The sequence below is a fragment of the Artemia franciscana genome, chromosome 4, assembly GCF_032884065.1.
Source record: "Artemia franciscana chromosome 4, ASM3288406v1, whole genome shotgun sequence".
Taxonomy (NCBI): Eukaryota; Metazoa; Arthropoda; class Branchiopoda; order Anostraca; family Artemiidae; genus Artemia; species Artemia franciscana.
This window is the reverse complement of record NC_088866.1, coordinates 38,985,586-39,002,241: the sequence shown is the minus strand read 5'-3', so window position 1 is coordinate 39,002,241 and position 16,656 is coordinate 38,985,586. Positions and strand designations below refer to the sequence as shown.

The 16,656-nt window shown below is 35.0% G+C and overlaps 1 protein-coding gene and 1 long non-coding RNA gene across 3 annotated transcripts in view; one reads left to right on the top strand and one right to left on the bottom strand.

The window, feature by feature from the left end:
- LOC136026411 (calcitonin gene-related peptide type 1 receptor-like) overlaps positions 1-16,656 on the top strand; it is a 213,497-nt gene that overhangs the window by 3,669 nt on the left and 193,172 nt on the right. For both annotated transcript variants that reach the window (XM_065702979.1, XM_065702978.1), the window contains exon 2: positions 11,863-11,967. In XM_065702979.1, coding sequence (XP_065559051.1) covers positions 11,868-11,967 — 100 coding nt within the window. In that variant the 5' untranslated portion in view covers positions 11,863-11,867. The remainder of the gene's footprint in view (positions 1-11,862; positions 11,968-16,656) is intronic.
- LOC136026412 (uncharacterized) overlaps positions 1-16,656 on the bottom strand; it is a 411,673-nt gene that overhangs the window by 256,033 nt on the left and 138,984 nt on the right. The gene's annotated exons all lie outside the window — the stretch shown is intronic.

The following is a 16,656-nucleotide window of genomic DNA, read 5'->3' as shown; positions in this document are numbered from 1 at the left end:
TAAAAATAAGTTGTTTGTTTGTCCGTTGACTGACGTCATGTTTGTGTGTCGACTGACGTCATGATTGTCGACTGACGTCATGTTTGTCGACTGACGTTATTATAAGGATTGAGCATTATGCCGTCATGAAGTTGTTTGTCGACTGACGTCATGTTTGTCGACTGATGGAATTACAGACCGGGACACAAATGACGACCGGGACAGAGAACTGACGACCGAGAAGTTACAGACTGGGACACCGGGACACAAATAACAACCGGGACACAGGGAATATAAATGACGACCGGGACACAGGGACAGAACTACAACGGGGACGCCGGGGGGCACAGGGGGGATATATAAATGACGACCGGGACACTGGGAATGTTCGATTAGCAATCACCATCAACAAAGCCCAAGTGCAATCATTATAATAATGAGTTATAGATCTGAATACGGATGGTTTTTACCATGGACAATTATGTTTTGCATGTTCAAGAGTCGGTAAGCCTGACAATCTATTTATATGCACAGACAATGGGACAGCAAAGAATGTTGTATATTCGCAAGTTTTACAAACATATATATATATATATATATATATATATATATATATATATATATATATATATATATATATATATATATATATATATATATATATATATATATATATATATATATATTCACAGGTGGGACACAGGGACACAACTACAATGGCGCGTAACTAATATGGCGTGAAAAAATCTAAAAAAAGAAAAAACCTAAAAAGGAGAAACTTAAAAAAAAGGAAAAAAATAAAAAAGTTAAAAAACTAAAAAGAAAAAAACACCGGGACACAAATGACGACCGGGACACAAAGAATATAAATTACGACCGGGACAAAGGGACACAACTACAACGGGGACGCAGGGGGGCACAGAGGGATATATAAATGACGACGGGGACACAGGGAATGTTCGATTACCAATCACCATCAACAAAGCTCAAAGGCAATTATTAGAATAATGAGGTATAGATCTGAATACGGATTGTTTTTCCAATGGACAATTATATATTGCATGTTCAAGAGTCGGTAAACCTGACAATCTATTTATATGCACAGACAATGGGACAGCGAAGAATGTTGTATATTCGCAAGTTTTACAAACATATATATATCTATCTATATTCAAGGTGGGACACAGGGACACAACTACAATGGTGCGTAACTAATATGGCGCGAAAAAAGCTAAAAAAAGAAAATACCTAAATAGAAAAAAACTTAAAAGAAGGAAAAAAATAAAAAAGGTAAAAAACTAAAAAGATAAAAACACCGGGACACAAATGACGACCGGGACAAAGGGAATATAAATGACGACCGGGAAACAGGGACACAACTACAACGGGGACGCACGGGGGGCACAGGGGGATATATAAATGACGACGGGGACACAGGGAATGTTTGATTAGCAATCACCATCAACAAAGCTCAAGGGCAATCATTAGAATAATGAGGTATAGATCTGAAAACGGATTGTTTTTCCCATGGACAATTATATATTGTATGTTCAAGAGTCGGTAAACCTGACAATCTATTTATATGCACAGACAATGGGACAGCGAAGAATGTTGTATATTTGCAAGTTTTACTTAGTCAAAAACATATATATATATTATATATATATATATATATATATATATATATATATATATATATATATATATATATATATATATATATATATATATATATATATATATATATATATATATATATATATATATATATCTATATATATATATATATACATATATATATATATATATATATATATATATATATATATATATATATATATATATATATATATATATATATATATATATATATATATATATATATATATATATATATATATATATATATATATATATATATATATATATATATATATATATATATATATATATATATATATATATATATATATATATATATATATATATATATATATATATATATATATATATATATATATATATATATATATATATATATATATATATATATATCTATATTCACAGGTGAGACACAGGGACACAGCTACAATGGCGCGTAACGACTTACGCGCGCGGGGGGGGCTTGGGGGGTGCGAAGCGCCCCCACCATTAGGTGTTAGGGTGGCGCGAAGCTCCACCCCAACAGCTAGTGCTCAATAAGTCGCTGGCCGATCCAAAACGTAGGGGATTTGGTCCAATTTCGCCGTTCAGATTCGATACGTCAAAAATATTCACAATCATAAAAGTGGCTTTAAATTATTCAGAAAAGTCTTGGGCCCATTTTCAGACGATGCAAAGTTTTTTAAAGTTTTTTATTTTTTTATTCATGAAGTTCTTTTGACCCATAACCTTGTGAATAAAAAAGGTAAGCTTCCAAACAAAATTTTTCAGCTCTTTGGATGGAATGATATATGGGACATAAACATGTTTTCTGGAACCCATATCTCTCCCTCTAAGCATAATATTTGAAAACTCTTGCCCAACCCAGACACTCACTGAAAGTGTTAACTAGACCCACAATGTCGTTTCTTAGATATTGGAGAAACGCTATTTCCAAAACTTGGGTGTTACACTGTCCTTTGATTTACCTCGCTACCTCGTTGTAAAAATATTTGAAGTTCAAATGGGGCTAATAGTGCCAATGCACTCTCATGGTTCAGATACGTACATTTGTTGACTCCTACATTATCTTCCTCTAAAAACGAATCATGAAGTCTGATTCTAGTCCAGCCGAGTACTCATAGCGCCAGAATTTTTAAAAAGGATAGAGATCATACTCTTTAGGCCCTTCACATCTACCCCTTCCTCCTCGAGTAAAAATTCGAGATCCACTTGCTCGACCCAATACACCCTGAAGTTTTCAACTTGATCCCCAAAGCATCTCCCATGATATTGCAGATAGGTCATTTTGATCACGCCACAGAAAACAGTGCGTTTTGATTTACCTCTCTACTTAACTTAAAAAGTTTGCAAGTCCCATAGGGGCACATAGTGAAAAATATTTAGGTGGATAGTCGATATGATATTTCAGCTGCTCTCTCCACCCTGAAACAAAATTTTAAAATCCCCCTCCCTTTAATACACTGTTGGAAAGTTTGAAGCTTATCACTCAAATACTCTCTGAGATGTTAGATATGTGCTATTTTGGTAGCCTATATACGTACGGTAGCTTTTGAAATACCTCTCTCCCCTCCCTCAAGGTCACAATCTAGGTCCACTTCTCAAATCAGCAATGCCAAAACTTTCAAGTCGACCTCCCAGCCTTTTCCTGAGATGTTGCAGATGCTTTGTAAACATAGGTAAATAATTTAACCTGTAGTCCCAATGGGTTTTAAATGTCAAAGCATTTAGCAAGGTTTCAGAAAAAATATGTTTATTCGTTTCGTTCCCCTTCGTCGACTAAAATTTGAGGTTAGATGGTCTATTCCCCAAACAAACTCGAAATATTGAACTTGACCTCACTAGCCACTCTCAAGATACTGTAAATACGCTATTTTGATAACCTAGTGACACGTACTGTATTTTGATTTGCCTTACAACTTACCCTCGAAAAATTCTATTTGAAAAATAAATTAAAATACATAAGTGTTTAGGTTGAATGGAAACAAAACATATTTAGTCCCTCCCCTCAAAAGCAATATTTCTAGAATCTGCTCTCCCCTCTCTCTCTCTGGTATAACCTGTAAGATTCAGCTTTATCCTGTGAACCATTCGCAAAATATTGGAGATATAGTATTTTGATAATCTGGATGCCAAAAGTGTGTTTGGATTTCCCTTTAAGATTCAGTGTCCATTTACAACCTTTAGTCTACAACCCCAAAAAGATACAAATTGCAATCCCAAGGCGTTCCGAAGATACTGTAGACAGAGAATCTTGACAACCTGGCAATGTACTATACTTTTTGATTTCCCTTGCTACAATGGTATTACTTGGGGAGATGCAAGGGGTTATAAGCCACCTACATTTCTGTGTTCCCTTTCCTGGATCTTGAAATACAGTTTTTTGGTATTTTCATTGGAAATCTCCTTTTTTGGTATTTCTATTGAAAAAAAAAAAAAAAATTGTCTCTGCCTAGATTTTAAAAATATATTTTATCTTCAATTGACACCGCTGCCTTGCTACTAAACCAATGCATTATTTGCATTGGTTCATTTCCAACTCAAAAATGCAATCTATTTTTTCGCACTGTCGGCAGCACCAACTATAATGGCGGCAAGCCACGTGTCTTGGCAAATATGAGCATGAAAATGATAGAACTTGTCTTAGAAGACCTGTTCTATTTTTCGGTACTTATTTTTGAACATAATACTTATCCACTCAAAAAAAAGCTCATTTGAATCTTTTTTTTTCTAAAACTCAATGTATGTCTGTTTTTAATATCGCATTCCTGGTTATCCTGAACATGAATGCTGTTGTAACTTACTTCAGCTCCTTACTTTTCATGCTAAAATTTAAATTTTGAATGAAATTACTCCTAAAAAGACTATCATTCCTGAAAAAAACGTCTTTTTACAAAAACTTTTGTGATGTGGTACATGGATGAAAAACCTATAATTCCTATGATTTTTCATTTAATTTCTGTTCGTTTTAGGTTTCATTTATTCTTTAATACTAAATCCTAGTTGTTTTGATTTTGAAATAGTGCAGGTTAGTGTTTCTGCTGGTCTTAAGTTTAATATGGCCTTTACTTTTCTTTGAAAAACTTCTTTTTCGGAATTTCTGCTTTTTAATCGATTTCTGTTCGCTTTTGATTGCCAAAGTTTTAAATTTTTAAATATTCCTCATTACAGAAGTATTAATTTTTTTTCAGCTTTGAAGTTTCATCTAAGTACCAAAACTAGCATTAATTAACAATAAAAAGGTAGCAAATTATCAAAATTAAATAAGTATCAAAGTATACAAAGCATCAAAGTAACAATAAATAGCTTGCATTACTTACAGCCCTTTTCCCGTAAATTAAAGTTGTTCTATAAATCAGTATATTAAAGAATAAATGTAAGCAAGGTATCAAAGTAACAATAAGCAGCTTGCAAAGCTAACAGTCCTTGGCCCAGGGACTGGGGAGATTTCAACCCCGGAAGCATAACTAAATCTAATCGAATGCATTTGGGGAAAATGGTAAAGGTGAGGGGGCTAGCTGCCCTCCAATCTGTTTTGACTTGTGAATAGGGCATCAAAACTAAGGCATTCAGAATCAAACGTGACTTCTTTTACTAGCAAAAAACCGTCAATTTTATCAATGGGAAACTTGCATAAGCGACAACCTTTGCTCCGGAAACTATTAGGGAGTTATCAACCCCTGACAATGGCAGATCTAGAGCAAAATCTGGGGGGGGGGTAACATGATAAGGGGACTAATGAGAAAAATCTAGGGGGGCAATGTGGCAGAAGGGCCTATAATTGACCAAACTGACAAATTTATTCTAAAAAAAGTAAAAAAAAGAGAAAAACAGGAAAAGAAGGTCCCAGAAACTTCTTTTTTTTTGGGGGGGGGAGAAGGACCCTTACTGCCCCTTGGATCCTCCAATCACCCCTGAGTTATATTTATTTGACTTTTATAGTTATAGTTATTGACTATTTTGGACAAAACAGGTGTCTCAAAATTTTGGCCGGGTGCATTTGGGGAAAGAAGGGTTTGTGGAGCAGGGATGGTGGTTACCCTCCGATCAGTTTTGACTCTAAAACAGGAAACTAAAATGGTCAATTTCCAATCAAATGGGCCTCCTCTAAAGTTAATACAACCACGTCTTCCATATGAGCCTTATATGTTAATAACAGGTAACTTGCATAACTTATAGCTATTGTCCCAAGGGTGGGGGAGCGTTTGTAAGCTGTGAAGGCATAGTTATTTTAGCTTAGGACTATTTTGGACAAAAAAGCTATCTTAAAATTTTGATCGGATCCATTTGGAGGAAAAGGGCCGAAGGGGGCGGGGCTGGTTGCCCTCAGATTATTTTTGACTCTAAAAACGAACCAGAAATTTCGATTTTAAATCAAACAAGCCTCCTCCAACACGTATACAATCACCCCTTTCATAGAATTCTTATATCCTAAGACTGGTCAACTAGTATAACTTATAATCTTTCCTCCAGATACAGCTGTTTCCATTCAAATGAGCTTCCTCCAAATTTTATACGAAAATCCCGTCCGTAAGAACGTTATGTATACAACCAGTATAACTTATAAGCCTTTACCGAGGGGATGGAGTGGGGGGATTGTCGCGGTATGACATTGGAATAATATTGGGGACAAAATGGCTATATAAAATTTTTGATTGAATGCACTTAGGAAATAGAAGATGTGGGTTGCCCTACGATCACTTGTAAGCTAGAGCTTTTAACTTCCAATTGAATGAGCCTCCTTCAAAGTCTATACGGCCACCCCTCAAGGACACAAATCACCTAACCAGGACTCAAATTACAACCCCTGTCCCTGGTGTCTGGGGGGGGGGGTTAACCTCAGAAGCATTGTTATATGATCTTTGGATTATTCCGAACAAAATGGACATTTGGAAAAGAGCGGGCGCGAGGGTCGGTGACTAGTTGCCGTCCTATCACTTTTGACCCTTAAAAGGGGAACTTTTAATTTCTAATCAAATCATCCTCCAAAGTTTATATAGCCATCCCTTTCACAAAAATCTTATAAGATCTGACCTCACCAGGATCTGAGTGAGGAATCCGGGGCTGTAGTTTTAGTTCCTTTCTTAGCAATGAATTTCGGTAAGAGGGCAGCAAATCTATCCCTCCCAAGGTGCATTTAGTTCTTTGGTGGCCAGCCTGATATCTAGAGGCACGTGAATTAAGCGATGCATTAGCCAGAAATATCCATGGGAGCAGAACTCTGGACGAGTAGTCCTGTCAACCCAGGGGGCATTTTTATGCGATCAATGGAAATTTTGAACAAAATGACGATCACAAAATTATCATCGGATGTATTTGTGGAATTGGGGGCTGCTTGCCCTCTGATCACTTTTGACTTGTAATAGGGGAACTAGAACTTTCAATGTCCAATCAAGTGAGCCTCTTCAAAAAGTTTAAGCAACCCCTTTTCCATGAAAACCTTATATACCCCCGGAGCATAGCTCAGAATTTTTACCTCCGGACTCTAGGGTTTGTCAATTGCAAGCCAAATGAGTATCCTTACAAGTTTGTAAAACCACCCCTTCTATAAAAAACCCTATACACCCTGGGGTATAACTTGCAGCACTTGCTTCCGGGCTCTTGGGGTTGTATGGCTACCCCTTCTATAGAAACATTATGTAGTCCAGGGTATGACTTAAAATTTTTACTCTTGGGCTCTGGGAAGTTGTACCAACCCTGGAAGCATCGCTATTTGATCTTTGGACTATTTTGAACAAAATTAATATCTCAAATTGTGGACGTTGTAGACATTCCTTGGTTAGGATGTCTCTTGGCTTAGTTTAAGGTTGGGCTTTTAGGGAAGAGGGATTTGAAAAAAAAAACAACTTTATGGAGTGCCATTTTGAAAATTAGGCTTAAAGTGTGCCCTCAAGCTGGGTAATTCTAGAAATACTGCCTAGAAAAGCTAATCTAAGCAATTCAGACAGTTTCTTAAAAAAATTATAAAATCCTTCTAGTGGAGAAATCTTAGTGTAAGACTAAAAAAAAAAATCATATTAAAGAATTTTTGGTGCAAACATGAAGAATAAAAGCTCGGAGTGGGGGAAAGGGCTCTTTGCGATGCATACATTCTTGCACTTTTGCTCTGGTAAAATGTAATGGTAAAATCACGCTTGTCCATATAAAAAACAAAACTTTGAGGTGGGAGGGCCCTACGTTGTCATATAAAGAGAATTTCATCGATATGTGCATATAAATTATGCTAAAAATTATCCCAGATGAAAAGCATGAAAACAGTGACTCATCCTTTATTTTGTATTGTGATTAATTTTATTAATTTCTCTGAAACTTTCAGTGTGAGTGCAAGAAACCTTATACATGCGAACACGGTTACCTTTCTGACTTGAAGGCTGGAAAGCGATATATTTTTAACATTTGGGTAAAATCACGCGGGAAGATGACAGATGCAAGATATTGCAAACTGGAAATGATGAAAGCAGTCAAAATATTTTTGCTAAATAAGATGAAATTCTAATATGTGTGAAAATTCTAGTGTTCTAAAAAAATTATCGTCAGAATGTTAGTCCAATTCAAAAACTCGATAATTCACCTGTCAGACAAGAGTTTGACTGGCCCCGATCTTGCTTTGAATTCTTCACGAAACAATGCTGTTGTATCTCTATTATGTCTGTAAATCTTTACATGGGGCTTCCGTATGCCCTGCATTCGATGTGTTCAGGATACACCTTGGTCCTACTTGGTCTTACCGCTACCTGGTGAAGTGACAAAAATATTACATTGAAGGCGTATGGCTCCTTACCATAGGCATCACTAGAGCTTTGCCTCTGATAAAGCCTATGTTTAAATAATTGGAAATTTTTATTTCTTATAACCCTTGTCGCACGGAATGCGGAGGTCATGCCAGACCCCTAGATGTATCTATTGTGAATTTCGACTATTTACAACAAAATGAATATTTCAAATTTTGACCGGATTTATTTGGAGGTTGTTGGGGGGGGTCAGGTTGTAAACATCTCTACAATCAGTTTTGTCTCTTGGAAAGGGCTCTATGATTTCCAATTTCCTATAGAGTGACTCCCCCTAAAATAAAGACTATTCCTTTCAGACCAACTGACCAGCAAAAATAACATTGAAAACTTATAGTTCTTTATCTAGACAGCGCAACTGCCCTTTCTCTGAAGAACTTAAGCAGAATTTTGTTGTTTTTGATGCAAGCGAATCTTGGTTATTGAAAATAATCTCGCTTAATAACTTTTAGTCGATAGATCACATGACACATTTTGTTGTTAACAAAGAAAACGAAGCAGCGCTTTCACTTTAGTTTTCTAAAAGAAAGGCCTATAGAGCATCATCCCAAAATCATCCATATGTCTGTTGAAGTGATATCTGACGTGGTATATTACTAATCAATGAGAAAAACTGATGATATATAACAACTGAAACTGTTTTGACTGTAGTTGGGACAAATATATTATGAATTTACAACACAATTTCAAAAGTGGATCCATTAAAACGTCTCAAAATCCAAGTAATGAAAAAAAGAAGTTTATTTTAAGCTCAATGATTAACCCGACAATACGTGCTTATAGCATGGTCACACTTAAAAAATATTTGACAGAGCTTGTCAGACGACAAACATAAAAAAGGCAAAAAAACACAGCGTAGCGGAGTCCATGTTGATCAGGATGAGCGTGATTATATCCATCTCCCCATATCCCTCACTGTTATCCTTAATGTAACTGCTGAGAAGAATCTTCGTCCTAATTCTAGAAAGTGGATTTCTAAAAGAGAATGGAGCAAAGCTGACTGGCCTCTTTATTTTTCTACGCTTGTTAGCCTTCTATCAACGATTAAAGTCCCTTTAATCTGTTGTGTACAAGCCCAGGGGCCTTCACAAGCCAGAATTCAGATTAATATTTATTATAACCACATTATATCGTACACGAAGAGGTCTGAAGAGGTAGTTCTTCCCCTATGCCACTTTCGAGCCCAAACAAGAAGTTCGATTTGGAAGAATGACCCAAAGCTCAAAACTATAAAAAATCTGGCTAAATTTTTGCTAAAAATATGGATAGTTAGCGGCCGCCCCCTAAGCAGCAATGTTTTCGATATTAAACAAAGAACAAAGCTTGATTTTAAACGCTATCTTCGAAGAGTTAGGTATAATTGTGCCGAATTTCCTAAGACTCCTAGCCAGTGGAAAAAAGTGATTAATGTCGCGAAGTTTGATAGATCGCCTCTGGCCGACCAAATCCCTAATGTATCATGGATCAATCATTATAGTAAGATTTTCGATTCAATGATATTTGCGGTTTATTCTCGTTTTTCCTAAGAAAATCACTCAAGACCATGTACCTCCCGTTTGTGTTGACCATGTCAAAAGAAGGGTGGAAAGACTTAAATCGAAATCTTATGATATAGACGGCATCAGTGCTTTTCCTCTCAATACCGATTTTGAGGAATTAGTTTATCACTTTCAGTTACTTTTTCCGACGTGTTTATGCTCTTCTTTAGTCCTTGATTCTTTTTTAGTTGGCAATATCAGTCAATTTTGAAACGTGGTAAGTATCCAACTAGTTGCGCTTCGTGTAGGCCTGTTACGGTTGCTTGTACTTTAAGTGAAGTATTTGAATATGTTTTGCTCCCTGATCTCCTGTCTAAATTAGATTATATGTCAAATCAGTTTGGCTTCAAGCCGTATATAGGATGCCAACATGCTCATCGTGCTATAGCTTCGCTATTACTTGAAGCGCATAAAATGGTTTTGAGGTTCATTTTTGTGCACTCGATGTTTCAAAAGCATTTGATGCAATATGCCATAGGCAACTTTTTTAGTACAAAAATCCAATTTTGTACTAATGTGTCTATTATATCAACTCTTCGTTTTTGGTGTGCCAATTCATATGTTCAACTCAAGTCAGGTCACACCTACGTTGGTAATATCCCTATCCGTTCTGATCTTAGGTAAGGAGGAGTCCTATCCCCTTATCTTTTCAATGCTTGTCTTTATTCTGTTTTGCCACGTATTAATCCATCATGTTTCTTAGGCCTAACTAATCTTTCGCATATTGCATATGCAAATGACTAACTTTTGATCAGCCGCAATAAATCTAGCCTAATTAAGTCGACCAAGTTTGATTCTAAGTCTTCTGAGGAAATCTGCCTCAAACTTAATACTGAAAAATGTGAATATTTAGTTTTTAATGCTCGACATCAAAGTAGTGATCTTGCTTGTGTTTTTTTTTTCAGTTAAGCTCGTTTCTTCGATTCGGCGGCTTGGTATTAGTTTTTGTTCATCCTTATCGGCTTTTCGATCTTGGGGACTTAATGATCTTAAAAATAAACTTAAAATTGGGTACACGAAAATTGTCCCGAACCGAGGCAGATTTTCACCAAAGGCTTTATCCAGACTTTATTCTATATATTGCAATCATTCTATATTGTTTCTGGCCGGTTTGCGCCCGTTTTTTCATAATCACGATTTACAAGGTATAAGAGTTCTGTATTTTCGTTATTGCAAATATTAATTGTATCTGCTGCGTTTTTATAGAAATCAGAAGATTATTAGAAAGTTTTGTGCCACTTATATTATTTTTGTTTATAAAAAACTCTATGGTAGATTAGGTGCTGAGGCCTGTCAACGCTAGGGTCCTTACCACCCTTTGATTAGACTGTATGGATTGTATTGTCTGTCTTATTTGTTTTTCTTTCCTTAGCGTTTTTACTCCGCTTAAATTGTCAAAACAAGCGGGTAACAAATAAATCAATTAATTAACTAATTAGTAAGGATCGTAAATAATTGTTTGTCCCATTCCCTCAACCTCTAAATTTTAGGTCTTCCTGCCTCTCCTCCAATCAATTCTCCTGCGTGAAACAAAATAGGGAATACTCTTCTTTGACGGTTAGAAACCGACCGAATTCTGATTGTAAGTTTAGACTGGAGAAACAAGCCTCACGCAGTGGTAACTAGGCTCGCCAATTATATAAAGTAGGTCTGAATGAAATTCGTTTTTAAGATTTGAACTCATTTAGGCATTAATAACTATAGTTATTTCAAAGCAGGAGCTCATAATTGACCAGTGGAGACAATTGACCACCATTGATCATTTTTAAACTGGAGAACATTTCTGAGCTCCATTCGTTTATAGCTTCATCCCGGTTATATGAATTTCCTTGTTTTTCTTCATTGATTCTTCAACACAGCGAAGCGTTTAACTTTAATATAAATTTTTCTAATAGATAACATGTCAGCTGTCAGTTTTGTTATCGATGTCGATCCAGTAATAATAGAAACGGTTCAACAGGATTGTCAGGCGACATTGGAATCGGAGATACTTTTAGAGGGTAAGTACTTAAGGCACCGTTATGAAGTTTATGTCTTGCAGAGTTTTTGTTTTTTTACTGGATTTTGAAGGTCTCTTAAATTTTAATTTCAAATGGTCGGTAATTATATTCTATAACATTAATTATATCATTTTTTTTGGTATTTTGTGTGAATTATAGCATACTAAAGATTGTGCTAATTCTGTTCATTTTAAGTTTGAATCATTATACTGCTTAATTTTTACTCGTTTTTAAAATAGCTTTCGACTCTTTTTTCGAAAATACTCTTTTGTAAGAAAATGTTTTGAATTAATTTTTGTTTGTTTGGCTTATTGACGTAGTCTTATCATCAGTGAATTTTAGGATTCTGAGTAATGCCTTTTTAGTTTTTCTGCTTAAGAACTAAAATGCTGGATTTTTAATTTTGGGAAAATTTTGAGCGTCAGGTGAAACTATTCGATCGGCGTAGTTGCGTGGAGTATTTTCTTTCGTAATGTCTTTACTATAACATTGTGGGTTGAGGAGGAAGGGGTTTTTATTCATATTAATTAAAAACTTGTACATTATTTGGTCGGTCATCTACGGGACATAAGCCATATCCACTCCAATCGTTTCGATATTCTTAAATACATGTGTGTCTTAATGAACCCTTTTATTCAAACAATATTTTCATATTCTATATGTTATATCTGAACATTTAATGAACACGTATTGGTGTCATTTTAATAAAAGATTCAGTTTTGTTGCATAGGAAAAAAACATAGAAAAAAATTGCATATCACGATTCAATACAGCATGTTTTGATTTCTTTAATCTTTTTTTTTGTGTTAATGGAGGATCCTTGTCTCTATCTAAATGTCTTTCCAAATTTAGACATTTAGATTTAGACATTTAGTCTTGATCTTCTTGATCCACTCCATTTACCTTGAAAGTTCCAAGGCACTAGGAGTAAAACAATATTTGACACAATTTACGATGTCATGAATAATTTTAAACGATTTTTTTCAAAATATTTTCTCCTTTTGGGTTTATTTTATTCGTTATATGTACCGGGGAACGAAAAAGAGGGATCTATTTTTGGAGCCATGAATTAACAAAAGAAAATGTTTTTTCAATAATGTTTTTATAATTGTAATAATTGTCATTAAGATCCTCTTATCCCACTCTACAGAATATGTAAATTTAATTCAATCGGGTAAAGGCAATTGGGTATTTGTTACCACCGTGTCATGTGTCATACATTGATATAAGAAAATTTCAAAACACTTTTTCTGTATTGAGATTTAAACAGCCTTGACGATTTGCTCTTTAAGTTATTAAATAAAAAAACAAAACAAGTTTTATAACTGAAAGTATGGAGCGACATTAAAGCTTAAAACGAACAGAAATTACTTCGTATATGAAAAGGGCTGTTCCCTCCTCAATGCCCAACTCTTTACGCTAAAGTTTGATTCTTTCTCTCAATTCTACTTTTTAAAACAGTAAAAAATTTTAGCGTAAAGAGATGGGCGTCAAGGAGGGAGTAGCCCCTTTCATACACGAATTAATTTCCGTTCGTTTTAAGTTTTAATGTCGCTCGTTACTTTCAGTTAAAAAACTTGTTTTTTTATTTAATTTCTGAATTTTTTTGAATGTATGCACGTTTTGATTTTGGCTCTCCACAGATGAATAATTAAAACGCAATTTGCATATTTCTTTTTTGGCTAAATAGCTTTATCATTGTTTTGATTGAATGATTTTGAGAAAAAAGAAGCGGGGGAGGAGGCTTAGTTTCCCTCCAAATTTTTGGTTACTTAAAAAGGTAACTAGAACTTTTAATTTTTACAAATATTTTTATTAGTAAAAGTAACTTACGTAACTTATGTATTTTATACGTAGCATACAAATTAGCTTACGTAACGAACTTTTGTATTCGTATAATTTTATTACACATATGAGGGGGCTCACCCCCTCGTCAGTACCTCACTCTTTAAACTAAAGCTTCAATTTTGTCCCAATTCCTTAATAACGACCCATGAATCACAAAGGCAGGAGAATAAATAGTTGAAATTACTAAAAATACTTTAGCAGCGTAGAGAGCGAGGTATTAGGAGGAGGTGAACCCCTCATATGCGTAACAATTTCAGTTCGTTTTAAGTTTTAATGCTGCTCCTTACTTCCACTGGAAAAAGCTTTTTCATATTTATTTTTTCATTTTTTTTTTTAAATAATGCTAGAAAATCCTGCACTCCGTTCATGGAAATTTTCTTCCTCCATGACAAATTCCTCCATGGAAAGTTTTCCTAAAATATCTCCCTCTTCTCAACCCCTCAATTCCACCAAAAATTTTCCCCGAAAACATCAGTACACTTCCCAATAACCATTACTATATGTAAGCACTGGTCAGAGTTTGTAACTTGTAGCCCCTCCCACGGGGACTGTGGGGGAGCAAGTTGTCCCTAAAGACATAGTTATAAGGTTTTTCGACTATGTTGAATAAAATGGCTATCTTGGAATTTTGATTTTGTGACTTTGGGAAAATAATTAGAGTGGGAGGCGGCCTAGGTTCCCTCCCATTGATTTGGTCATTTAAAAAGGGCAATAGAACTATTCATTTCCGTTAGAATGAGCCCTCTTTCAACATTCTAGGACCACTGGGTCGATACGACCCCTGGGAAAAAGCAAACAAAAAACAAACAAACAAATAAACACGCATCCGTGATCTGCCTCCTGGCAAAAATACAAAATTCCACATTTTTGTAGATAGGAGCTTGACACTTCTACTAATGTGTTCTCTGATACGCTGAATCTGATGATGTGATTTTCGTTAAGATTCTATGACTTTTAGGGGGTGTTTCCCCCTATTTTCTAAAATACGGCGAATTTTCTCAGGCTTGTAATTTTTGATGGATAAGACTAAACTTGATGAGACTTATATATTTAAAATCAGCATTAAAATGCGATTCTTTTGATATAGCTATAGGTATCAAAATTTCGTATTTTAGAGGTTTGGTTACTACTGACCCGGGTCGCTCCTTATTACAGTTCGTTACCACGAACTGTTTGACAAGCTTATCATTGAAGAAACACTTTTTAGGTTTATATTTAGGCGTCACGAGTGAATACAGCTAAAACCAGTTTTAATTTTTTTCTATATAAATTATATTTCATTGACTATAAAACTGTTATAAATTTAATCTAAATTAAATTATTAAGCTATATCAAAAGGGCTTAAGTGAATCCAGGTTGTCACAGTGGTATATATACAATGTCTCAGAAAATAATTTTATCAAGTGGGTCTAGTCCCTCTGTTTTGAATATTTTAAATATTTCTGCCTTAAATACTTGATAATCGTCTGGACCCTTAAATAGGAGTGCAACATTGGCATGCAATTATAAACACTTATTCCGATAAGATAGAAATATTTCATACCTGAATTTTAAATTAAGATTACTTGAGCACCAGTCTTCATTGTGAACTTTCATCAATTCAGTTTTTCATTTAGTTTTTCAGTAGCTGCTATTTATGTTGCCTAATTTGAAAAGCTTGGGTAGGATCAAACCATAAAATTTTACATAATTTTTACATAATTACGTAACTCTCTATCCATAATTCATTTATTTCCTAAGATTTTGAAGCAGTGACAGTCCCTTTATAGGGCTTGTTGGATAGAAAGTCCCAATGGTGATTACTAACGGCTTGTCTATTAATCTATCATCCATGCTTTCAATCAAAAGATTTGCCGTAGGACAAATTTGAGAATCTGTCATTAAAGTATATGAAGTCCAGAAAAAAACAACCTTCAAGAAAATTTGGTTCTAAGTCAAGCATACATGCGTGTATTTATTTCGAGGATGGATGGCGAATGTTCAAAAACGCAAATGCAATTGTTTTTAGAATCGTTAGAAATTTCTTTAAAAATGACATTAATGTTAATTTCCAATAGTATATTTTCAGTATATTTTACTGCAATATGCTCGAAAATTTCTGACTATTCACGGACCATGATTTAGTTCATGAGTCAATAGATATTTGTTCAACTGCTAAATAGTTGGTAATTTATTGGGCTCCCCCACTCAATAGAACAAAAATAGTGTGAACTCTTTTCCTTAATTGGAATTCACTTTATTTAGAGATTTTTGGATTAGTTTTGAAACCGGTCTGAGACCCAAATTTAAGGTCCCATATTTGGGTGTCACGAATCTTGTATTCTTATGGACTGGGATGATCAAACACATTGTAAGTGCAGTAACTGCATTTGGTTGGTCCTGATCAACATCCTAGTCTTTCAGAAAAAAAAAGTTTTTGCCAACTTTGAGCAAACAAAACTTTTTTTCAAGTCTTCTTTTTTTTAGTCTCGAAGCTGTCTTGACTTAGAAATCTGAGGATACATGTTTCAAGCTATTTAAAAAAACTCGTTTTTTAGCACTTTTTTTGGGTCTCATTATTAAGCAAATCAATATTTGTTTTTATGTGTATTAGGGCCTCACAGGCCAAGAAATTGCACGTACAAGTTGAAGGTGACTGAAAAACGTATTTTTGCTCTAATTTTGATGGGCTGTTGCCCAGCCTAAGAACTTACTTATATGTTGGGGTGACCTTGAGCTGGGGGCTGTAAAAGCAGGTTTAAAGTCGGTAGAAAAGAAATGTTTCGTTCAATTTTTGTGACTCTTTTCAGGGAGTTTTGCCCTCTCCCAGCCACATCTTGTTTTAAATCAGGGTACTCTTGG